This window comes from Artibeus jamaicensis, unplaced genomic scaffold (genome assembly GCF_021234435.1).
Source record: "Artibeus jamaicensis isolate MK-2021 breed Jamaican fruit bat unplaced genomic scaffold, CSHL_Jam_final scaffold_612, whole genome shotgun sequence".
In the NCBI taxonomy this organism is placed as follows: Eukaryota; Metazoa; Chordata; class Mammalia; order Chiroptera; family Phyllostomidae; genus Artibeus; species Artibeus jamaicensis.
Window position 1 is genome coordinate 1,993,480 of NW_026522049.1, and position 24,389 is coordinate 2,017,868.

The following is a 24,389-nucleotide window of genomic DNA, read 5'->3' on the forward strand; positions in this document are numbered from 1 at the left end:
GGAGTCACAGAAAGTCCAAATCAGAAAGGACCAGGCTACTCATCTAAGAAACAGGGATGTGAATTCTGATCCCTGGCAACATGGGAGCCCCCCTCCGCATCCCCAGGCTGGCAGGACGCACCCCACACCTGCAGGGACAGCAAACGCCACCGCTGGAGGTGGCCTGTCCCACCGAGTTCGAGGAAAGGTCTTTCTCATCACTGAGCTCCCTGCCTGCCCCGGGTCCGCCCTCCTGCCATCCCCCGCCCCCCAACGGCATTCCAGACTCTCGGGACAGACACAGCCGTTCCTTGCAAATGGCTTGGAGCAAAATACAATAAAGGAACAATATCACTCACCGAGGGAGAGGCTGGAAGTGGTCGTAGGGCATGATCTCTTTAAACCCGTCGCTGCAAAGGAAACCATCGTGAAACCGTCATTTCTAAATCCACAGACGCACTGGTTAAACTGGTACTAATTCGACAGCCCAAGGTGCGAAACTCTCTTGAGCTGAAAGCTAAGTGTGCAAAGTGCTGTGCACGCTTTCTCCCAGTTCAGCCACCATCCCCTTCCTTTCCGGAAACATCTCGGACACACACCCTCCCCAGGTCCATAGGAAAATACAGTAAAGGGAACTAGTGACCTGTGTTCCCCCCAAAAGACAGTTCCTCCTTATTTGGATCAATCTGTCTCTTCGGCATTTATCCCTTAACAAGGTTATTCTGATAAAATACGTTGATGGTGTTACCACGCTGTCGTACAGGCAGGTCTTTGGGAAACGATTTCAGTTCACAGAATGGGGAAGGTCCCTATGAATAATAATGAGGTCACAGGAAGCGGGCAGGACTAGTGACAGGAAATGAAGTCCTCCGAGCACGCTTCCTGCTTCGCTCCCACACCTCCACCTCGGCCAGCTGGCGGAGACCGGGGGGATTCTGGGCCGAGACACCGGGCTGTTATTTTAAGATACTGCAGCGAGGCCAAGAAAGTCCCCCAGACAATCCAAGTCCACAGGTACTAAATTATACAAGAGAAGAGTTCACGCACAGCTTTCCCGCTCTGCATGAACACGTGTGACCCAGCATCATTCATCCCAAGTTCAAGGCGAACATTTCCGCAGTCCACCTGTGGGCACAGGTGATACCGTGTAAAAGCTCAGAGGGCAGGTCACAGGCCCTGGTGACTGGCCGACGGACCAGACATGGCAGGTGGGTGAAGGGATCTTAAATAATGCAGATGGAACGGATGCTCAGAGAGAGGCCCGTGAGAAAGGGTCAATGTCACAGTGCAGGGACCCCACCCACAGCGAGAGACAGGGGCCCAACTCCCAGGGACCACGGTGGCGGCCCCTGCAAACGCAGGCACCCGCCCCGACGTGGGTTCACAGTTGGACGACACACAGGGCTGGCTCTGCTGCCAGGGGGCAGTGGCCTGGGCTGCGGCGGATGCGTGGCTTTGGAAAGTAAAAGAGTGGACACCTGGACGGGCAAGGGTCCATGTTGCACTCTTTCAGCTTGGGCTTCGGTTTCACGTTCTCTGGGTAGTAGTGGCAGTAGTGGTCGGGGACCACCCTCTTCAGGCGGGTGTCCACACACTCGGCCGAGTTGAGCTGATAACCTACCACGGGAGAAAGGGACAGTCTGAGGATCGCACGTTTTGTTTTTACTCCGAGAAGCTACCACGCCCCGCACAGTGTTTTCCGTCTTTAAGGAACATAACTCACGGATGCTCAGCCCCCGGCTGGGTCACTGAAACCCCGTGGGAACAGCAGCCCCGCCAGGGCGGCCCTCAAAAAAGAAAAGGCTGAGGGGGAAAAGGAGCAAACAGACCAAGACGGAAAACACAGTATGGAAAACGCAACGTGAAGTGAGCGGAAGTAGCAAAGAGAGCAAGATTTAAAAACACAGTAGCAGAAATGTAACCGTCCCGTTAACTCAGAAACACAGTGGCTGGGTCCAGGTATCAGTTTTAATTTTGCTTTTTATACAAAGATGGAGAACAACCTATTCTAACCGTCTAAGCTATCACAACTAAATCCTTTTTAAAAATGCTCGGACCTGGGTGCAGGAGGGTAGTTATTGGTTTCTCCGAGTTGCCACATCTCACGGCCCTCACAGAACAGCCCAAGGACCCGCCCCCTTCCTCACGGTCCCTCTTCTTCCCCCTCCCGCCCCCTTCAAGCGCATCGGTCTGATGCCATGCTGTCTTGTGTGTGTCTGGTTCAACTAAATAATACTCTTTTCAGTCTTGTTCTGTTTGCTACTTTTCTCACTCAACGGTTACATTCCTGCTACACTGTGCTTTTCAGTCTTGTTCCGTTCGGCCCTTTGCTCCCTCAGCCCTACATGTTTGAGGGCTCCCCCGGCCAGGCAGCTACTTCCGTGTATGATTCCATCACCTGCGGAAATGAGTCATTCTTTTGCTGTGTCGGGCACTTCCAAAGCCTGTCACCGTCTCTAACTGGGGATCACGCACAGCCTGTCCTACAGGGAAGAAGGAAATCCCTCCTCCGCCGAGGTCTCCCAGGATTTCCAAAGGCAAAGAAATGAAGACCTTACTCCTAATTCTGCGCCGTCTCCGCAGAGAGTACAAACCCCAAATGGACGAGGGCCGTACATTTAAGAAAACGACTTGGAAAGTGACGCTTCTGTCTCCTGAATGAAATACCTGATTCCAGGTTTGCTGAGTGTTACGTTAAGTTGGGGTTTTTTTGTTTTTTTTTTTAAGGTCATTTTTCAAAACCAGAATGAGCTCTTCAGGGGGGAAAAACATGGTTCTCAGCCTCAGCCATTTAGGTCTAAAGGTCTAAAATCACACGCATGTCTGATGGTTGAGAGGAAGAGGGTTTTATAAGCCGCTAGACAGCTTTCTACGGGTCACAGCCTGGGACGCGAGCTGCATGCAGGACAGACTCCTGTGTGTCAGAAAAGGCAACATCCAAACCACAGGAATGAAAATCCAGAGTCAAGAAAATGTCGCCAAGGTGCTGCTATCAGCCAGAAAGTCTGTGAGACCGGATGGCAGGTTCCCCTGACGGAACTCAAGGGCCCCACACAGACAAAGGGAGGAGGCCAGACCGGGAAGGCCCACCCAAGTCCTGCGGAGACCAGCGCGTGGATTTTCCCGATCGCCCACACAAACTCCAAAACGGCATTCACACACATCATGCAGACGGGATTGCCCATATAATTAAATTCTCACAGGCTTTCCTTGTGGGTTTTATGTGTGTGTGTGTGTGTGTGTGTGTGTCTTTATTTCCCCAACAAACCAAAACAGAAATGAGAATATAGCTCCTGGCATCAAAGAAAGATCTTTGCGCTAAATGGAACCATACTTCTCGGAGGAGACAGGGAGCATCCATGTGTTTATAATTTGAGGAGGACGGTCCACCCTCCTCCTTAATTTTGTAGCAGTGCTGAGAAAACTCACAGGGAAAGAAAGAAGGCAGGTGGCCCTTCTCTGTGAGGGACAAACATGCTGGGGTTCTGCCAGGGAGCGGAAGTGGGCAGGCTGTCGGGGGACACCCCCCACCCACAGCCAAACCAACACCCCCCCTCTCTTCCTGCAGCCACTCCTGATCTTTGTTTCAGCCGGGCCCGCCTCTCCGGGACCACGTCCCTTTTAAAGTCCCCTTCCCCTGGCTTCTAACCCGGGTTCTGACTATTCTGGGGCCACGTCGGAGTCTCACCTCCTCCGCAGGTGACAGTGCAGGGAAAGAAGTCGGTCTGTCCCCACTGGTGGCTGATGGGCTGATAGAAGAAGAACTGGACCACGCTGTCCTTGGCCGCCGTGTACCTGGTCTGGACGGAGAGAGTCGTGAGAACGCCCCCTGCTGCATGCAACCAGCTCCTGCCTCGCACGCCTTCCACAACCAGGCCACACACTTCGCCCAGGCAGACCAGCATACCAGCCCCTGGGATCCGTCACACGTGGGGGCTCAGAATACCTCCGATCTCCTTGCAGTCTTTTCTCCACGTAACTAACTGCATGCCTGTGAGTGAGGTTTTTGTTTTCAAACTTGTTTCCCCCCCTTTTTTTTCCTCTGGATACATTTGATTTGAGTGCCTCCAAGAGCAGGGGTGGGGGCTTAATCTGGGTTTGCCTACACCACGGCACATGAACGACGTTCTCACACTTTTAATAATGACATGGTTACATGCACGTGCTTCTGAGAAACCCTTCATAGCACAAGTGCGGTCACCCCAGGGCACACATGCACTCAGCTGGTGCGGCTGACTGCCCCAACGTGGAAGCTCTCTCCCTGAGCCCACTTACGGGACGTCCCAGAATGCCACACAACAAGAGATAGAGCTGGAACACAGAATTGGAGGAAAGACCCAGAAACATCTATCAGCAATATTTGGAGACCACCACGGTCCCTCCAAAGAGAGAGAATCGTGAGAGGCGAGATTTGCTGAGCATATTTCCTTAACCTTAAAAACACAGGATTCGTCAGCATAAAAATATCCATCAGATTCTGGGCAGGCATTTTAAATAAATTACACCAACTAGGATAAAGGAAAATTCTAAAAGTTAAGAGACAGAAAAAAAAAAAAAAAACGATGACCTAAAAATCAAACCGGCATTGGATTTCTCACAGGCAACTTCGGATGTGAAGAAATCGAGTCATTATCTTCAGTAATTTTTCATCTAGAATTCTTCTGTACCCAAGTATTAGCTACTAATCAAGGATCAATTCATAAATCTATAACCAATCTAGGATATATATACACACGCACATTTATGTGTGTGCATTTGTGCACACATGTGTAAACCCACACACGAAGAAATATGAGAATATATCTAATGGATAGGTGTTTATATGCATCATATCCATAATCTATGTAAATAATGAAAACAAACAATTATCTGGAAATGTTCAATTTAGCGGTTTCCCCCACTCTATCATGGCACTAATGTCCCCTACTCAGTGCAAGTACATAAGAGAATTTTGTACAAGAACAGTGTTTGTGTGTGTGTGTATGTGTGTGTGTGTGTGTGTGTGCATGTTTACTACTTGGGAATCCAAAGGGAAAATCCCGTGGCAAGCCGAGCCGAGTGTGCGGAGGATTCACGCAGGACGACGGACCAGAGAGAACAGACAGAAAGACGGATGGCAGTCACGGCTGCCTGGCCCCATGCACGGCGCTGCTGCCGAAGGAAGAATGTCGCACCAAAGCTTCCAGGCTCTGCAAGACGGCGCTTCCACGTCCACAAATGGTGTGTGACGTCTATGAATGTCGACCTAAGTGTCTACTTCAAGGCAGCCGATACGTGAGGCCTTGGGTGTCAGGGACACACAAGAGAGGGAGAGAGGGCACATGGGAAAGCCTGCCCTTCCGTGGGTGACGATGTCCCCCCTAATCAGGGCCCTTTTCTTCCCTCCATTCCTATTTCAGAATGAATTTCTGGAAAGAAATAGGATGGAAAAAACCCTCCCCGAAATGGCTTGTCTTTCCAACGCTCAGGTATCTGCGACTTTCTCAGAAGAATCCCACACGGGGTCACCTGGAAATATGGTGGCCACGACACATTATACCCCATGAGGGAGGATGTGGAAATGACCCGGATTCGTCCAAAGGGCAGAATCTCTGGGGTCATGGTCACGGCGGGGAGGAGCCCGTCTCAGGCGCACAGACAAATGCCCCTGACAGGACACGACCTGGGCAAACCGAAAAAGCGGGTGGGGGAGGCGCCCCAGTCTTCTCCGCTCTTACCTTTGTAAGAAAACTTTGCAACAGCACAGAGCGGGCTTAGGATGTGGAGCAGGTAGCCACCGCCCCCCGCCCCCCGTGGAGCAGGTCACCATCACTCACTCAACCCCACCTGGAGCCTTAAAGCCGAGCGCAGTAACGAGAGGTTATAAACACCAAAACAATGTTTGTTAACTAGGGAGGTTTAAGATGTGGAGCTTGAAAGCGGGGCACCACTTTCTGGAATTGAGGCCGAGAAGGAAATAGGAAGGACGCACTCCGTGTAAACGCAATCCTCGGGGACTTCCTGCCACACCCGCGACTGTTTTTAAGATCCAACAGGTGCTGCGCTTCGGAGGCCTAGAAGTCTGCGAGGAGAGTCACCCACCTTGAAGATGAAGTCGGCCGTCAGGGGCCCAGGGATCTTAAAGGTCTGCCTCTCGGAGCTCTTCTGGAACTCGACGGTGGTGTTCTCCACAACGAACACGCCAGGGCTGCTAAAGCTGTGCTCCCCTTTGTGTCCCTGGAGCGTCTTGGATTCAATAACTGCAGTTGGGAAATAAAATTCGAACCGGAGATGTAATCGGCACATCACACCACACGAGTCTCTGGGGGGCAGCCTCACGATGTGATACTCGTAACTGTTGCGAAAGGATCGCCACGGAAAGTGTAGCGAACACCCTTCCCCTCGTATCATCATAATCTGTTTCTTGTGGGGAGAGTTTTTAAAGAGTCTCTCTCGGAGCTACTTTCAGACACGTGATACAGTATCACTAACAGGTCACCACGAAACGTGATATCCCCAGAGCTGACGTAGGTTATCGCTGGAAGTTTGTAGGATTTGACCACTTTTAACCATTTCTGCCACCCCCAACCCTTGCATCTAGCAGCCAGAGACCTGTTCTAAATGAGAGAACTACCTGAAACGCACTCTTATTTCAGAAAGGTGTTTTATTCTGCAGGGTCGCATGGGGTGTGGACACAGTACCCAGACATCCACTCAGTTTGCAGGTGCTGGGCCTTCCAGCCGCCCTCATCGAGGTGCTGACCAGGGCCTGTGACGTCTACTTAACTCCTCGATGCCTTCTCTGCCACAAGGGGAAGAAGAAAATGCAGCCATTTCTCAGCATACACCTGTATCACTCATTCTATCCCCTCTTCAGACCATTTAAATCTACTCTTTTAGACAAAACCACCACAACTCTTAAATTTGCTTTAAAAAAAAAACCCTTTACGTCGAAATCAGGGGAGTCGCAGGAAGTTGCAACAGCTTTAGCGAGGTCCATGCATCTTTTGTCCCTCACTGAATGGGACACAGCGGTCCCCGCCCAGGGCTCCAGGCTCGTCACTGTGCATCAGTAAGGACACTGGGAGTCGGCGTCAGCACAGCCTGTGCCAATGCATCCCAGGCCCCCCCGCAGCCAACACCAGACCCGGCCCACCGCCGCAAAGGTCGCCCTCGTGCGGGCCGCCCCTTCCGGCAGGTTTCTGTGTTTGTGAACAGGGATGTTTTTTTTACTTATTTATTTTTTAATCCTCACACACGGATATGTTTCTTGACTTTTAGAGAGAGAGGAAGCAGAGAGAGAAACATCGATCAGGGATTGAACCCACGACCTTCTGGCACACACACAGGACAAGGCTCCAGCTGGCTGAGCCCCCCGGCCAGGGCCAGGAGTGCTTCCTACATGGCCTACAGAGAAACGATCGTTGACAGTCTCACCAGAGTCTCATTTCTGCTTCATTTTCATGGGGGCCCATCCATCACGGTACTGAGGGGCTTGGTCTGAGGCTGAGAGACGCAGTAAAGAAAGACCCGGCAGGGCAGCTGGGCTCCTGGTCCCAGAGCTCTCCCAGCGAAGTCACGGCCCTGGGGTTTTGATGCTGGAAAAAATGAGGACTCAGCCCTGGCAGGGTGGCTCAGTGGGTTAGGGAATTGTCTCATACACCGAAATAAAGATTGCGGGTTCGATCCCCAGTCGGGGAACTTGTAGGAGGCAAACCACTGATCAGTGTTTCCCTCTCCTATCGATGTTTCTCCCTCCTCCTTCTCTCTCTCTCTCTTTTCCTTTCCCCCTTAAATCATTGGAAACACATCCTCCGGTAATGACAAAAAAACAAAAAAAGCAGGAGTCAGATCAGACGATGTCCAGGCCGTCTTCTGCTCTGAAATCTCCACGTCATTCCTGGTGTGTGGGTGGGGGCGGCCACACAGGGGAGAGCTGAGCAAGACCCGGGACACAGCCTCAAACAGCTAAACACAGAATCAGAAATCAAGACGCTCTTCAATCCCCAAATCTTCCCACCCCAAGTCTCTACGGGTGCCTTCAAGTACTGGAATCCCTACTAGGGATTCTGGAAAGAAATGGTGACTGGGAAGAGGATGAGGTCTTTGGTTTTGTTCTTGCTGAAGGGCTCGCCCTGAGAAGCATCAGTCTCGGCTTCTTTAAAGATGTAGGGTCCGGCCACCCAACCCCAGGGAGTCTCCTGAAATTCTGAGAAGGCCATGAAAGTATTGCCTGGAAAACGTGGAATGAGCGTTCAGCACAGCTTGGTTATAAATACATCAAAGTCTTGCTTGGAGTGCGGTTGTGTACGGTGGGATACACACACTTAGTCAGCATCCGTTACCTTGGGTCTCAGAGCAGTGTCCACATTTATATTTCCACATCTCTACATATGTGGTCATCGGACCAGACTTAGACGACCAAACGAAAGTTCTTCCAATGGACAACGGAAGTTTGCAATTTTCTGGCATCTTGGCTTCTCAAGGGTCCTGCTCCTCGAACACATTGAAGGCTGGAGTTTTGCGACCATGAAGTCCCCTCTGCAGGAATCTGTCATTACTTCCCTTTCAGAGGGGCGCACTGCCGGGAAATCTGGAGACGTGTGTTTGCTCTAAAGCCGGGGCCACACTTGAGACAGGACTGGGCATCCAGGATCTGAACCCTCGCAGGCAGGACTCAGAGGGACCTTCTGTGATTAAATTCTGCGGCAAAGAGACAGACACCAATATTCCCAGGTGTTCTCCGCTCTTAATATCAATGCTGCCTTTTGGAGGGTTGTAGTTAACTCAGATCTTTAAAAAGACTGACTTCTCACGGCCGAACGAGATGAATGTCAGGACTACATCTTTGCTAACAATAAACACCAAGACCACAGTGCTATAAATCGAGACAATACAGAGACGTCTATATTTAGAAGTCCAGAAGCGCTAGCTAAACCCTTTATAAACAAAAGCCAAGGCCAGGGCAGCACAGGGCAATGCTCAGGCATGTTTCAAGTGTCAAATGTCAGGCTGTTCAGGAGCAGATGGGTTCCAAGCTGCAGATCCGTCACCCTGGCAGAAATGGGGACCTTTCCGAGCCCCGTTCTTGGACGGGTGCCAATTTTGAGTGTCGATTTACGCGGAAGGTGCCAGAACAGATACGCAGGTAAATGAGCATTTGGCCACAAAGCTGTCGCCGTTACTTATTTTGTTTTGCTTGTACTTATTCCGTTCCCTGTCTGCTTACTCTGTTTTTAGGGCTTTTAAAACTATTTTTGGAGCTGAGTTTTTGGGAACCGCTTTTCAGAAATCAGGCCCCATCAAGGCCTATTTTTTGTTTGTTTGTTTGTTTGTGCCATAAAATCCACCGCACCCATTTTAAATGTGGTTTGATGGTTCTAGTATATACACAGGGCTTCAAAGCCATCAGCACCATCCACACTGAGAAGGTGTTTATCATCCCCAAAGAAAGCCACACCCATGAGCAGCCTCTTCCCTCATTCCCCGCTCCAGACCACCCCACCCCAGCCCAGGGCGGCCCCTGCTACTTTCCATCCCCACCGAGGAGCCGACTCTGGGCCTGTGAACGGCATCCCATTGGCCCTTCCCGCCTGGCTCCCCTCACACCGTATAATGTTCCCCAGGACGCTCTGTGTTGTGGCACGGGCCACACTTCCCTCTGTGTTACAGCCAAAGGCGGCTGCACACATGCCACGGCGTGCTTCCCCACTCACCTGGCGGAACCGTTTAGCCCAGCGTGATGACTGGACACCGTGATCACGCCAGCGCCGCACGGCACTGGGATACGAACGATTCTGGCCTGTTCTCGGAAAATCCGACTGGCTTTTATATGGATGAACATTAGCTATCAGCCCAGAGCTGCGTGGGCTTTCAGCCATTGAAAAAGAAAAGGTTAAAAAAAATGTGTGGTGATTGCCCTGGCTGATGTTACTCAGTGGACTGAGTGCCGGATTGTGAACCAAAGGGTCACCAGTTGGATTCCCAGTCAGGGCACAGGCCTGGGCTGTGGGCCAGGTCCCCAGTAGGGGGCGCACGAGAGGCAACCACACCCTGGTGTTTCTCTCCCTCTCTCCCTTCCCTTCCCCTCTCTCTAAAAATAAATAAATAAATAAATAAATAAGTGTGCGGTGATGAGCAGAGGGAGAGGAGGTGGGGGGTAGAAGGGGGTAAATGGGCTGGGGGGTAAAGTGTGTTGGAAGGAGACTGGCCCGTGCGTGGCAAACACACATTGCAACACACAGGTGATGTGTTAGAGAATTGCGTCCTTGAAACCTACTTAATTAACCAATGTCAGCCTCATAAATGCAATAAAAAATGTCTGTACAACCACTTTACCTGTAAGAAGTACCATAGCAATATAACATTTGTAGCCTTTCCATTTAAGATTCATTTAAAAAATCCAGTTTTGATGATTCGTCACAGAGAAAGCCTTGGGTGAGGTGACAATGTGACGCGGCTGTACACAGTGTCCCATTTTAGTTTAAAGAAATCAGTCACACTCTCTTCATCACCATTCCCGTCATAAACTTACGGGGGAAACGAGGCTTTCAAATAACCGCTCACCCTCCCTGCCCCGGAGACTTGTCCCTGCTTTCACCATTTGCATGGGAACGGACCGCAGAATTTTTTACAAGATTTTAATCAAGATCATTGGTGACTTTAAACATCTATGCTTTTATTAATTAAACACCTTGATATAAACTTTTCTCCTAGGACATTTCTGGTTGGAATATTAGTTCTGTATCAGACACACACACACACACACACACACACACACACACACTTAAAAAGCTACCGAAATGTAAGATGCTTCTGGTCCTGAGAAACTTTAATAACTTAAAAGTATAAATGGTGGCTCAGTGGGGAGGGAGGGGGAAAATGGGCAAACACGCAGCAGTTTGCCCGAGTGGACCTTGATCTGTGTGACTTAACACAGGTTTTTTACTCTTTATAAAAAGAAAGAGCCGGACCCAGTAGGCTTCTCCAAGGCTGGGGGAGCCTTGGCAGAGACCCACTTTCCTTTGAAAAAGACTAAGATAGTCCAGCCTGGGGCCACAAGGAGGCCTGGGGAGAGAAGGAGATCCACTCTGGTATTTTCAGCTCCTTCAGGCCCCGAGACCCCAGAGAACCTGAGGCCAAGGGGCTGCCACCTGACTTTGGCCGAAGAAGCCACCCAGTGTGACCGAGGCCTGTGTGCTGGAAACTCTCAGCACTTCGGGAAGTGGCTGCTGGCGTTCAGGGCCCCTAGACCCGCAATCCTGGTATCCTGGCAACATAGCTAATCGTCCTCCGCTACATCCACTAAAATGGTTTACCTGCTCTTTTTTGTTCCAAACTGCTGAAACCTCCAGCAGACTCTTGAACCCTAGTTTACTCTCTATATAAAAAGTTTACTTCTCCCCGGCTGGTACGGCTCAGTGAATTGAGCGCCAGCTTGTGAACCAAAGGGTCGGGGTAGTTCGATTCCCAGTCGGGGCACATGCCTCGGTTGTGGGCCAGGTCCCCAGTAGGGGGCGCATGAGAAGCAACTACACATTGATGTTTCTCTCCCTGCCCTTCTCCCTCCCTTCCCTTCTCTAAAAATAAATAAATAAAAACTTTTTAAAAAAATTAAAAAAACCTTTATATGAAATAAAAAGTTATTTCATATAAAACAAATTCCTATCCCCCGAGGGATTAATCCCAAATTGGTGTATTTCTTACTGGAGTGTGAGAAGAAAAATGTTTCCTACTGATACAGACCATTCCAGAGTCCAAATCCTTGAGATGTTTGTCCGCACACCCATTAACACAAAGATTTTTTTTTTTTTGGCTAAATAAATTTTCAGGAAAGAAAAAAGACGCTAAGATTAGATGCTACTTACAGAGATGGGCGGGTCCTTTCACTGTGATCCTCACAGTCCGACTCCCCAAAGGAACAGCAATCACACTTTCTTCCCCTAGGAGAGGACGCAGGACAGATGTCACCAAGCCTACGTACGCACTGGAGGCCCACAAAATACACAAGTCAGTCAGAACCAGGGGCGCACCCGAAGGGTTCTTCTTTGTAGGGTCCAAAAGTTTTTGCAGAGCACCTGCTACGTCTAAGGCGTATTGCCACTACTCACATGATTTCATCTGGATACACTGTTAAGTAACGTTAAAGAAAAGGTCCAACATGTTTTGCTGGGAAGAGGCCACTGAAGGCTCAGCTGCTCACACCACCACCTTTGGAGACAAAGGCACCTGGTGGCACAGCTGGACAAGGCCAGGAGCAGCGAACAGGGGACCCTCGCCCCTAAACTGTGGGACAGGTGATCTGTGGGACAGTTTTCAATGACGCCTCCTCCTACCCTGCCCTTCCCTCTCGTTTCTGTCACCCTTCAGAACAGGTGGACGTCCATGGAAGAAGTCTCACTGACACCTTGATGGGCCAGCACCCCCCAGAAGGACCTGAAGTGAACGGTTATAACACAGGTTCTTCCTCCCCTTGGACCCCCCTGGAATCCTGACCCAGGGGTTTAGGGCAGAGCCCAGGACGTTGGCCACCTCCTGCCTCACGTGGGTGGCCCCGGCACCACACATGTGTCTGTGACCATGTTCTTTTTTTTTCTCCAAAAAAAAAATCTATTTATTATTTTTAGAGAAGCGCAAGGGAGGGAAAAAGAAAAGGAGAGAAACATCAATGTGTGGTTGCCTCTCGAGCACCCCCTCCTGGAGACCAAGCCCATAACCCAGTCATGTGCCCTGACTGGGAATCGAACTGGCAAACCTTTGGTTCGCAGCCCATGCTCAATCCACTGAGCCACACCAGCCAGGGCTTGGATGCATTCTGAGCGGCCCTGACATAGAGCATGCTGAGGGCACACTGCAAGTCAGAAGGACTGTGGGACAACGGTGCCATCGTCACACCCATCAGCACCTCTTCGCCACTCTGCAGGGGACGGCACAGCTCTGGCTCAAAGGGAAAGGGAGAGTCCTGGTGAGGAAGAAGGGGCGGAGGGGCCGTGGCACCAAATACGGCACCGATCAGGGCTAAATAGTGTGCCTTCAGTAACAGGGTAGAAAGGTCGTTGATGGGCTTTGGAAAGGCAGCTTCAGTTGTGCAGGGGTTGGGGGGCTGTGGCTTAAGGAGTAAATGACGATGACACAGTGGAGACATGAAGTGCCAAGGGCTTTCCTTTCTTGTCCGTGAGGGAGGGTGAGAGGTTAGAGTGGTAGCTGGAGATGTGCAGCGTTAAAAGGACACACCCACACAGAAACACACATCTGGACACACACTTACATGCACATCCATATACTTTAACATTACACCCTTACTTAACATGGAAGACATGGGATCATGTTTGTCCCTGACTGGGGGTGGGTAAAGGAGGCAGAGGGAGCAATGGGTGCAGAGCGGCCCCTGAGGAAGCAGAGGGGGTGGGACCTACCACACCAGCGGAGGGATGAACAGCCGTGGAAGGAAGACAGGGGCCTGCGCCTCTCTGTCGGGAGGGAGCAGGGGGCGGGAGTGGCGGGGGAGGGGGCGGCCACGGGGCGAGGCCTCTTCTGGCAGTTGCCACTTTACTGAGGATTTCTTCTTTGCAATAGCCTTTGGAGTCCAGTACAGAATCGGTTTTCTCGATGGTCCATAAACTCTTGAAAAGACTGTCCGAACCCTCAAAATGCAATGCTCGACACGTATCTGTCCATGAAACAATAACAGCCATTTTGTGGAGAGCCCGCCTGTAACTTTTACCGACATCAGTGTGTCGTAATCTCTCACAGAAGTTTTACTTCTTTCAATTTCTTCTCATATACCTACAGGGTATTTTTTTCTTTATGTATTTTGATAGCCATGAATTTTTTAAGATTTTTAAATTATCAACAGATACACAACTACTCATCGTTGTTATTTTTTTTTCTGAAAGTCAGTTCTGTTATACGTATTGCTAGTGTGCTCTGAACTGTCTGTTACAACCAGCCTCGTGGTAAGTCCCCTTCAGTCTGGACCTGGGCCCAGAGCGGGGGACCAGGACGGAGGGAGAGGAGAGGGCTGCAGACACAGAGGGAGCGGGCCGCATCCACCGGTGCTTCAGAACAGGCCGTGCCTCACAGCTTCGTGGACAGAACGGCCACGCAAGCCTGGCTCTGAGGCTGCTTTAAAGACACTGTGGTTTCTCACGGGGTAGAAGCCAGTGGTCGCTGACATGCAAAGTGAAGAAAAGGTTTCTTCTCTGTCCCATCTGGGAACCCTCAGGTTTGGTGCAGGTGGTGATGGTGGTGGTGGTGGTGATGGTGGAGGTGATGGTGATGATGGAGGCGATGATGGTGGTGGTGATGATGGAGGTGGTGATGGTGGTGGAGGTGACGGTGATGGTGGAGGTGATGGTGGTATGGTGAAAGTGATGATGGTGATGGTGGTGGTGGAGGTGGAGGTAATGGCGATAACTGGTTCCTGCTGAACACTTTCATTATTTGGAACTATTCCAAAACATCTTAATTGAAATTTGGGGTAAGAGATCCTTGATAGTGTTAACCTCTGTGCCATCATCGAGGGCCCCGCCTCATCACACTTTAAAGCCGTTTGTATTATTTTACAAAACTACTGGGTACCGGCAATAGGGAATAGTGGCTAAGATCAGACTCTGGAGCCAGGAAACCTGGGCTGGAATGGCTGTGTGACCTTGGGCACGTTTCTTGCCTTCTCTGTGCCTGGTATAGTCGTAAGACAAGATAGCTAAAACAAAAACATCTGTTTCAAGGGGGTTGTTGAGAGGGTCCAACGAGGTCTTGAGAAGTGTCAGGTATTTAAAGCCACGCTGAGCATGTAGTGTGCCCCTAGGCACACTGCTAAGTCATGTGAGATCAATGACCTCGTGCAGTCTAATAGAAACCCATTTCTGCACTTAAGAAAACGGAAGTTTTGCGAGTGACTTGCTTAGACTCACAGTGCTCCTAATCAGTAGACCTGGGGTCAAAGCCGAACATGACACTCTTAACCCTGGTACCCCAAGACCAAATTCGAATTGTATTAACTCACACTCGCTTGGTTTGTTACAAATGTTTCCCGCCTGGGTTGCCCATGTTGGATTTCGCAATCACCGGGCTGAGCTAAGGCCCATTATGTTTTTTTGTACTCATTCCCTCCCACTCAGAAACGCTCCAGTCCAGCTGGTCCCTCATTATTTTGTTCTATGTCTCATTTCCTGCTGCAGATCACAGCTTTGCTAAGTAGCAAGATGCACAGGAAACAAATTGTCCGCACAATATTAACTCATCGGTCAACGATTCGTTTCAGCCCAGAAGGACTGGAATTTATATCAGGTCACTGTTTTCACTATAAAGTCTAACAAGAACTAAATAGATACACACCCTGGTAATACAAAAAAAAAAAAAAAAAGAAAGAGAGATGTTTTAGTTACTCCTTGACATTCTCATTTTTTTTAAAAAGTCAATTTATTGGGGTAACATCGGTTTTATTCCAAACCTTCTCTCGAGTGTTTTTTGCATGGACCACACACCCAGGGGACTGTCTACAAGCTGCCTTTTGCAAATCAAGGGAGGAGACACGGAATATCCCAGCCAGCAAAGAGGAGGGAAGCAAACACCACCAAGTAGCCATTTTTTAAAGGTAGAGAAGGAACTCGGCAGCAGAATTAGAGCCAGCTGCAAGGGCACGTCACCTCAGACCTGCCTGGCAGTGGTGGTGACGTCCCTTCACCCAGCCCTGAGCTGCAGACATCGACCCCCCCCGCTGAACCTGCATCCGAGCCTCCTCGGCCTCAGCCCTCGTGTCTGAGCAAAAATGCCTGCCCCCGGTCCGGAGGCCTGTTCATTTACAGCCTGAACATGCCTCCCAGGAGCAGGGCGCCCAGGGTCACGCACACGTCTGTGCCCACGTGCAGGAGTAGCTTCTGCACAGCACGCAGGGAGGGGCTGTGTCCCACGCAGCCTCGTACGACCGCTTTTGTTAGGCCCGGAATCAGATAAAAGTAGCCAAGAGGAACCCGAGGCAGGCTCCAGACTGTCTCAGCAAGGAAGATAGAAAGTACAGAAAGTACAAAGAGTGCTGAACAAGATAAACCGCCTTGTGCATGACCTTGTCTTTGCAGAAAAGTATCCATTGTTGCAAGCAGAGAACATAGCCATGTGTGTGTTCTCTCGAGATAGCCAATTGCTAACAGCTACATCTGCTTCTGTATTTGCTTGCTTGCTCACCCCAATAAAAACCCCAGGCTGAAGCGCCAGGCGCGACTCTCATTTGCAGCCATTTTGGCACCGCGGACACCCCGAGAGTTCGCCCCTGCGCAGATAAAGCTTTGGCCAATAAAGTTCCATCTTAAACTCCTGAAAGCTTCCGACCATTTGTTGCTCGCATTGGTGGATGCTACACTTTCCCTCCAGGTGCCCCGCGGCACCCTGTCTTGTCGGCCCTCTGCGCCTCATCCAAGTGATCGAGAACCTGCTGCCCTCGATTACATGATCATTTGCCTTCAGGGTCTGTAGTGGGATGGGCGGGTTCAGGATACATCTCCCCAAAAGATGCCACTTTGGCCCAGTGATTATTTTGAATTTGGGGAACTTGAGAAACAGCCAGTGAAAGGAGGGTCCTCCAACCCTCCGTCATCTCTCCGAAAGGAGGCAAATCTCCTGGGGAGTGGAACCTTCCTGCACGGGGAGGGCGGGAGGCGCCCTGTGGTCAGACTCGGAGCTGGCGGCCCAGCAGGCTGCGCAAACAAACTGAGCTCCTCCTTCTTCACCCCCTTCCTACCAGCCCAGCCCACGCCCTCGTCAACTCTGCACTGATTTTACTGGCTTTCTATTGAAACGCTTCCTGAATTGGCCACTTCCTTGAATCGCTTACCTTTGTGGGGCTCCGGTTCATATACATGTACCTGATTACATTCATTTTTCTCCTGTTAACCTGTATATTCTGGGGTAAGGGGGGGCAGTCTCAGCCAAGAACCTAGAAGGGTAGGGGAGATCATTTCTTCTTCCCCTACAGGGACATCCAAGGCTGGAAAGCAGACGCACCTGTCAGAGGCGTCTGGGAAATGTGGGAACATGGGATTGCCAAAGAGACACAATCCCCCCTCTTGCAAGGTCTGACTAGCAGGAGCAAACAGTCAGGCTACTAAATAAATGAAATAATCACTTCCTGCCAAAAAAAAAAAAGGCGGGGAGGGAGTAGGCAGGAAATAAGCAGAAAAGAGAAGGGGGACTTCAGGTCAATTGGTCTAAGACAGCCTCACCGAGGAGGTGACGCTGGGGGTCAAGGTCAGAGAACAGGCAGCTGCCTAAAGCATGGGAGAAGCAGCTCCAGGTGCAGGGTCTGGTCACTGCCAAGACCCACAAAGTGGGAGGGGGAAGGCACCTGGCATTCTAGAATCTTCCGGGAGGTAATGTGCCTGCAAGCCTAGTTTCCAAGGGGCAGAATAGCAGCATAGGAGGTAACACGGGAGCCAGATGATGCGTGACTCTGAAGGTCACGGACAGGGGTGTGGGTTTTACCCTCAGTGCAGGGCAGCTCCTGGAGAAGCTGCAAGCCAGGGACTTCGTGGTCCGTCTGGCCTGTCTGAGAAAAACGGGATCCCTGACATCCCTTCTCAGCAGGGTCTGTGTGTCGTGAGAGCACAGAAGACACACACCGTGTGAAACGTTAGGCTCTCGACGTTCAGTCCAGGGTCGCCTGCTTCCATGCCGTGATCTCTCTTGTTGAATTAAACTGGGAGGAAATGTCCCATTAAGGGTCTTTGGTTTAAATATCCCTTTAATACTCAGGATCTGTCTTTTAAATTGATTTGAGAGGGCAGGGGGGAGACAAAGATATTAACGTGTTATTCCTCTTACTGATGCATTCAGTCGATGATTCTTGTATGTGCCCTGACTGGGGATTGAACCTGCAATCTTGGTGTATAAGGACGGTGCTCTAACCAAGTGAGCTACCAGGCCAGGGCCACCACTTGGGATTTTGCTCCAGAAAGATGATGGAGAAGCAGCAAGAGATGTCCTGAGAAGACAGGAGGATCTAGCTGATACAGTCCTCCTTGCCAGGGAATAAGTTACATTTATCTTGGGGAACAGGGAATAACAAGGAAGCGTCCTTCAAATCACCCCGTGAGGCAGGCCCACGCCCACCTAGCCCAAGACTCCACTCGTGTCGGGAAGACCCAGAGACGCTTTGTGAGAACGGACGGACGTCCTTCACAACGTCCCAGGGACATGCTGCTGTTCTGGCCCGGCCCTACGCAGCCCTGTAGCAACAGACAGCACGGGCGCTGAGCTGCCGCCAGGTAAAAACACGCAAGACCCTACGGCCAACAAACTGAGCGAACTTATACTTACTTGCTCGAGTGCACATGCCTGTATGTGGACCAGGCAAAGATACAAGGGATTGACCTGGAAATACAACTGAGCCCCTACACGCCGAGACAGGACCCCCCAAACCAACGTGTCTCCTTCCTCGTGGCTGTTTTTTCCCGCTTCCTCTCTCTACACACCGAGTGGCCTCTCGTCCCCTGTTCCAGCATGCAAAGCTGTTTGTGCCAGGGGTTAGCTCAGTCTCTCTCCTCCTCCTCCTCCTCCTCTTTCTGTGCAGGAAATTTATGTGTTGTATCTGGATGGGTTTCTGATTTTTCTCATAGCAGAGGCTTTGGCTCTGGGCTCCTACACCTTGGATCCTCTCACTGCCTGGTGGGGGGACAGCCCGGGAGCGACCGTGTGCACTGTCTCCAGAGAAGAGCTGTGCCCAGAGCGTCTTCCCGAGTGTCCTCTCGCAGTGTGCGGCCCCGGGAGGTAGTTTAGGAAGAACGGCCTGGCACGGTGAGGACGTAGGGGCCCTGTGGACACCGCTGGCCTGGGGATGCCCCCTCGGGGAGAGACATGGCTTCCCTTCCCACATTTCTTTCACACAAGGCATGATTCTAGGAAAGTGCTTCCATATGGCCCGTGGAGAATCCCAGCCAAAACCAGCCTCGCAGGCCAGCTTCAGAGCAGGAACAGACGTGAAGGAGCTGTTGTGAAAAGCAAGGGCGAGAAGCTCTCGCGAGGGTTCACGCAGGCGGGGACCTCCGCAGACGTTGGCTTTCACCGAAGGACACGCACATGCCGAATCAGACGACCAGCTCGCCCTGCCCCCGGTTGGACTGGGTCACTTCACCAGTTTGCTGCACTCAAGGATCAGTCTGTACAACCCAGTCCCACTTTCTTTGCAGAAATTAATCAGAGATCTTGGGTGTTTAGGGACTTTTCAGCTGGAATGTTCTGAACTGGCGTCAGGGGTCTGAGATTCCCTCCAAAAAATCGGCACGGCAAATCCAGAGCTTAGGAGAATGCGTGCATTTTCGTGGAGAGAAAAATGCCTTTCAATTGATTTTTGGAAGGATCTATAATTTAAAAACTGAAAACGTGTGAGAGAGAGAGAGAGAGAGCTACCTTTCCAAGAGGGACAAACAGATCGAGACCCCTTCCTGCCAACACGACACTCCAGCCCATCCCCTCCTATTTCAGGCCCTGCGCACACATCACCAAAAACACGCCTTTCCTGACCTGATTTCACTCCACTTCTGCCCTGCCTCAATCAGGGTTATCTCCATTTCTAATCTCTTTCGGACCCTGGCAAGACATCGTCTTGCCGAATGAGATTCTCACACTTCTTGAGGCCGACACTTAACCAGTGCTTCACCTGCGGTGGGCCTGCAGCCGGGGAGAGTCCTGCCCTCTCTATTCGGGCCCCGCTGGCTCATCAACGTGACACCATTAGGCTTCCGGGTCGGCCTGAAATTCACCGAAACCTCTCTCTCGTGCCAATGTCAGAAATGATCTTCCGACCGCCAAAGAGAATGCGGGGACCTATCTCACCAGACCTCACAACCAGGTCTGACATGGCTGCCCATGGCCTCCTTTTTAGATTTACTGTATTTTTCCGTGTCTAAGGCACCCATTTTCACCCAAGTTCTTGTGGGGGAAAAATAAGAACGTGCAGTTTACATGGGTCATACCAATTCCATAGCTACATGCATGGTTTTAATTCTTTTATTTATGTCTATGCATTAAAAGTGTAACTGAAGAAAGCAACAACGATATCCCCATGCAAAATAATGCCCTGGAATAGGATAATTGGTTTTGTCTCTACATATAAGTAAATAACAAATCGAATTAAGAAATTAAAACAAAGGTGGGTTTCTTTTTTCCCCACCTAAAAGCTTGGGCCACAAATGTCGTTGAGCATTAGACATGACAAAATACAGTACTTCCTTCTTCGGCTTCAGTGACAATGCTCTTCAATCTGTCGGCTGTTCTCAGGCACAAGTCACCAAGCTATAACCCAAAGGTCAGAGTCAGCCTGCAGCCTAGTTTGTCAATAAAGTTTTATTGGAACAGAGTTGTGCCCGATTGTTCACAGACTGTCCATGGCAGCTTTTGTGTAGTGTTCAGTGCGTGAGCGGGAGACCGCGTGCCCCGCAAATCCCTGGCACATTTACTACCTGGTCCTTCACAGAAAGGTGCACCGACCCCCAAATTCAAGGATTAACAGAGGCAGACATCACAGAAATGAAAAGGAGGAATATTCTGGACATAAAAAAAATGTAGACACTGTTGATTCTAAAAACGCAAACAATATTTAAAGTTGACAGACTGAGAGCAGTACCTGGAACAGGTGTAACAGGTAGAAGGTTGGCACTCAGGAAATACTGTAAGTTACACAAAGTGGGGGAAACACGCAAACAGGAAAGTGGGTCGACACCTTCAGTAGCGAACGGGAAAATTAAACAGTAGAAATGAGTGACAGTGGCCATATTTTCCACCTCGATAGCAATCAAAGGGAGGCCCATTAAAAAAATTATTGCTTCATGGTTTACCCCCAAAAAAATCAGCAAATATTTAGAAGTAGTCACGCTCTGTGTTGGCAAAGGTTCAGAGAACAGGTACTGTCAGAAGAGGCAGGGGGAACAAAAATGCGACACTCTGTTTTCAGAAGATATTTGACTTTCAGGAAACTAGGTCACAAGTTTTTTCCGACCGAAAGGCTTAGCGTCAGGACAATGTTAGTGTAGCAACAGACGGTCTGAAGCGTGTTTCATTGTACGGTAACATTGTATAGGGTCTCACGCACATTTTGTTTCACAGAAACACGGCATGGGGCGGGAAACCTACTTTTCTCAGGAGACACGTGTGCCTTGGACTGTCCCCGCACCAGCCTGCAGGTGGAGCCGTCGCCAGCGCAGACGCCGCAGTTGTCCTCCTTGGCGTGACTCCCCAGGTGCCGGTCGCAGCCCACCGCCTGGGACAGAGCAGGGGTCAGGACCCGGTGAGAACACGGTGGGGGCGGAAGGCGATTTCTCTCACACTTACAGGGTCCTTAACCATACAAGTCGGCTCTCATTTATGAGAACACAGCTTATAAAAATATGCATCACAGGAAGCGAGTCTAGAGTATCCCTGGATTCTGCATCAGGCCCAGATAACGAAAGGGACTTTCGCACTGTCCCCTCACACCCCCACTCTTGTTCTCTTCGTTACAGCTCCATTCAGATGCTGCTGTGTGCACAAAATGAGTGGAACTTTACAGATAATAAATGTTTCCTCTCCCCGCCCCTCCCCTCTCCCCCTTCCCTCATTTCCTCCCCAAGGAGCACTATCCTGAACTCAAGAGACACACCTTTGGTACATCCTTTTCAGGAGTTCTTTGTTTGTACCTCAGCCTCCACATACCTGCAATCTCACCATCTATATCCAAATCTCTCTGAATATTCCAGATTTATGACTTATTACCTCCTTCTCTTCCTCCTTATGGATACCTGTACCTACAGATTTCCCCCTCTATGTTATTATGTCTATATATTTGTCCTCATAAACAACATTGTTAATCCTCACCCAAGGATATGCTTGTTATTGATTTGAGAGAGAGGGGGAGAGAGGATGGATTGGTTGCCTCCCATATGCACCATGACCGGGGATCGAACCCACAACCTTTTGGTGTACAAGATGATGCCCCAACAAACTGAGCTACCTGGCCAGGGCTTTATAAATAATTTTAAAAATATAATCAAGGAGTGAATCAGAGAAATGGCTGATACGGAATACGCTTATGCTGCTATCTTTCAGAGTCCTGAGAATTACGGTTTTGTGAGTTATTTGTGTCTATGCATACGTATTTGTTGACTGTGCGCTTCCTTAAATGAGAAAAGGGGCTGTCTCCTGCCTTTCTCTTTAGTTCACAAATGCGACATTTACATAACATTGCTAATATGATCGTGTGCCGCCCCGCTCATCACTCATCTTTCTTTGCATTTCTTTATCTGGTGTTGAAAGGCATGTCAGGGACTTGGGAGGCAGACGGCTCCACAGACAAAACCTGACCCCTCCTGCCGCCCCCCACTTCTGGCTGCGGGGTGTGGGACAATTGAAACTTTCAGACACATTTTCCTCAAGAGGAAAATAGGGATGGTAACAGGTATTTCACGTAGGGTCTGGTAAGGACGCCATGAGAAAGTACATGTGGACTCTCAGAATAGCGACTGGGACATCAGGAAGGGCTCGAACTGAACTTCGGGCTGCAGAGCCCTGCACTGGTGCTCCAGCGTGGGCAGGTGCCAAACCAGACACTACATCCTAGCTGTTGAAGAGGGTATAAACCTGGAGGAAGCGGAAACCATCTGCCTGCAAACTACTTTTCCCCCCACAGTCCCGGTGCTGAAGGGAAGGAGAGAAATCAAACACAAGCTGCAGAGAGAATTGAGGAAAAGTTCCAAGGAAGCTGAAGCAAAAGCCGATGATGAGAGGCATTTTCAAGTTCACACAGCGCTGTCAGGAGGGAACGGTTTATGTCTGCTCCGGGTGCTTGCACGTGGAGAAAGCTACCGAAGGAAGCCTCTGGGACCTCACCAAGAAAAAGCTCGAGCCGTCCAAGGTGCCCACAAATAAGTGCCCAACCCTGGGCCAGGAGAATAAACCAGATAGTTTGGGGGGACCAAACTATTCCATGAGCAGTTGAATCCAATGACTTTGAGGATACTTTCATCCTGATTACATGGTTTTACAAAGAGTAATAAACTATTCAGAGCGGTAGCTGATTTTTATTGAACGCTTGCTCCAGACCTGGCCTTGGGCCAGGCACATCACAGACATTATTTCACGGTCTCTTCAGAGCAACCTTGTTAGTAGACGTGATGATACCTTTCATCTGTTTTACAAATAGGGCTTCTGAATGGGGCTGAGGCTAAGTGATGTTTCGACACTACATAGCCCATATATTATGTCAGTAGTGGTTTTTATTTTTTACTTATTGATGAGAGAGAGACACCTGTTGTTCCACTTATCTACACATTCATTGGCTGATTCTCATGTGTGCCTTGACCGGGGATCAAACCCCCAACCTTGGTGTATCAGGATGACACTCTAACCAACTGAGCTACCTGGCCAGGACCATGAATGGTTTGAAAACCCAGGTCATCTGACACCCAAATCTGAACACTGTGCCACCGGTTCCCCACCTTTTCTATCAGCCCATGGACCTGGGGGAACCCAGTGACAGGGACCATTACATTAATATCTCCAAGTACATGGGGAACAACTTAGGAGCGATTGATTTCGGAATCATGCTTGGAAGACTGGGATTCGATAAGTGAACAACTTGTGTCCATTCACTCTCTCCAGCGGGAGTAACATTCCCTGATTCAGTGACTGACATGCGGTTCCCGGGCCAAGCTCTGTCCTCACACACTGGGGGCCCCCAAGGTCTTTGGTTTCACGGGAGTGAGCACCGCCCTCTCTCCAGCCACCCAGAGAGGGCGTGGGCCTGGGAGTTAGGAAGGGCTTGTTCTGAAGAGTGTTTTGGGGCCTTGCAAGATCTTAGGCAATCGAACACCTCCCTGAGCTCCTATGTTTGTTTCGTACTTTTTTTTTGAAGTTATACTTCATCCAACTCTTACAGCCAAAACAAGCATCTGAAAACATCACAGAAAAATTAGAGCTGAAAAGGGGGTCTGGCTGACCTTGGGTTCATAGCGTAGAAGCCAGAACGGCCTTGAAATTGAGAAACTACTGGATTCTGGCTCTCGGACACCCTCCTCGTCAACAATGAACAACTTTTAAAAAATGCCCAAAGTAAAAAAAAAAAAAGTTGAAAAAAACCTGCCAGAAGTGTTTTCAACTCCTGCGGCACCTGCCCGAGTCAAGATCTCTAATTATAATGATTTAAAACCCACTAATGGACAACTTTATCAATAAAATTCATTCACATCTATTAAACAATAATTGCTATACGGCCAGGCACTGCAGAGTATAAATTCACAAGGCAAGATTTGTATCCTACAGTGTAATTAATGAGACAAGCTCCACAAGATTGGAGATAGCCTCGGCAAATATTTAAAACATACGAGCAGCGCTTGTCGGAACCCACGCCCAAATATAAATCATCACTTCAGCTGAGGATCGCTTCACAGTGCCTGCCTACCATGCTC

At 50.0% G+C, this 24,389-nt stretch overlaps 1 protein-coding gene across 5 annotated transcripts in view; it reads right to left on the reverse strand.

Moving 5' to 3' along the window:
• The window catches only part of ADAMTSL3 (ADAMTS like 3), a 143,075-nt gene that overhangs the window by 56,525 nt on the left and 62,161 nt on the right, over positions 1-24,389 (reverse strand). For 4 of the 5 annotated variants that reach the window (XM_053658968.1, XM_053658970.1, XM_053658969.1 and 1 more), the window contains 6 exons: positions 21,082-21,208; positions 11,826-11,900; positions 6,061-6,218; positions 3,668-3,779; positions 1,458-1,596; positions 339-389 (listed from right to left, as the gene is read on the reverse strand). In XM_053658968.1, coding sequence (XP_053514943.1) covers positions 339-389; positions 1,458-1,596; positions 3,668-3,779; positions 6,061-6,218; positions 11,826-11,900; positions 21,082-21,208 — 662 coding nt within the window. The remainder of the gene's footprint in view (positions 1-338; positions 390-1,457; positions 1,597-3,667; positions 3,780-6,060; positions 6,219-11,825; positions 11,901-21,081; positions 21,209-24,389) is intronic. The other variant, XM_053658971.1, reaches the window with a different exon arrangement.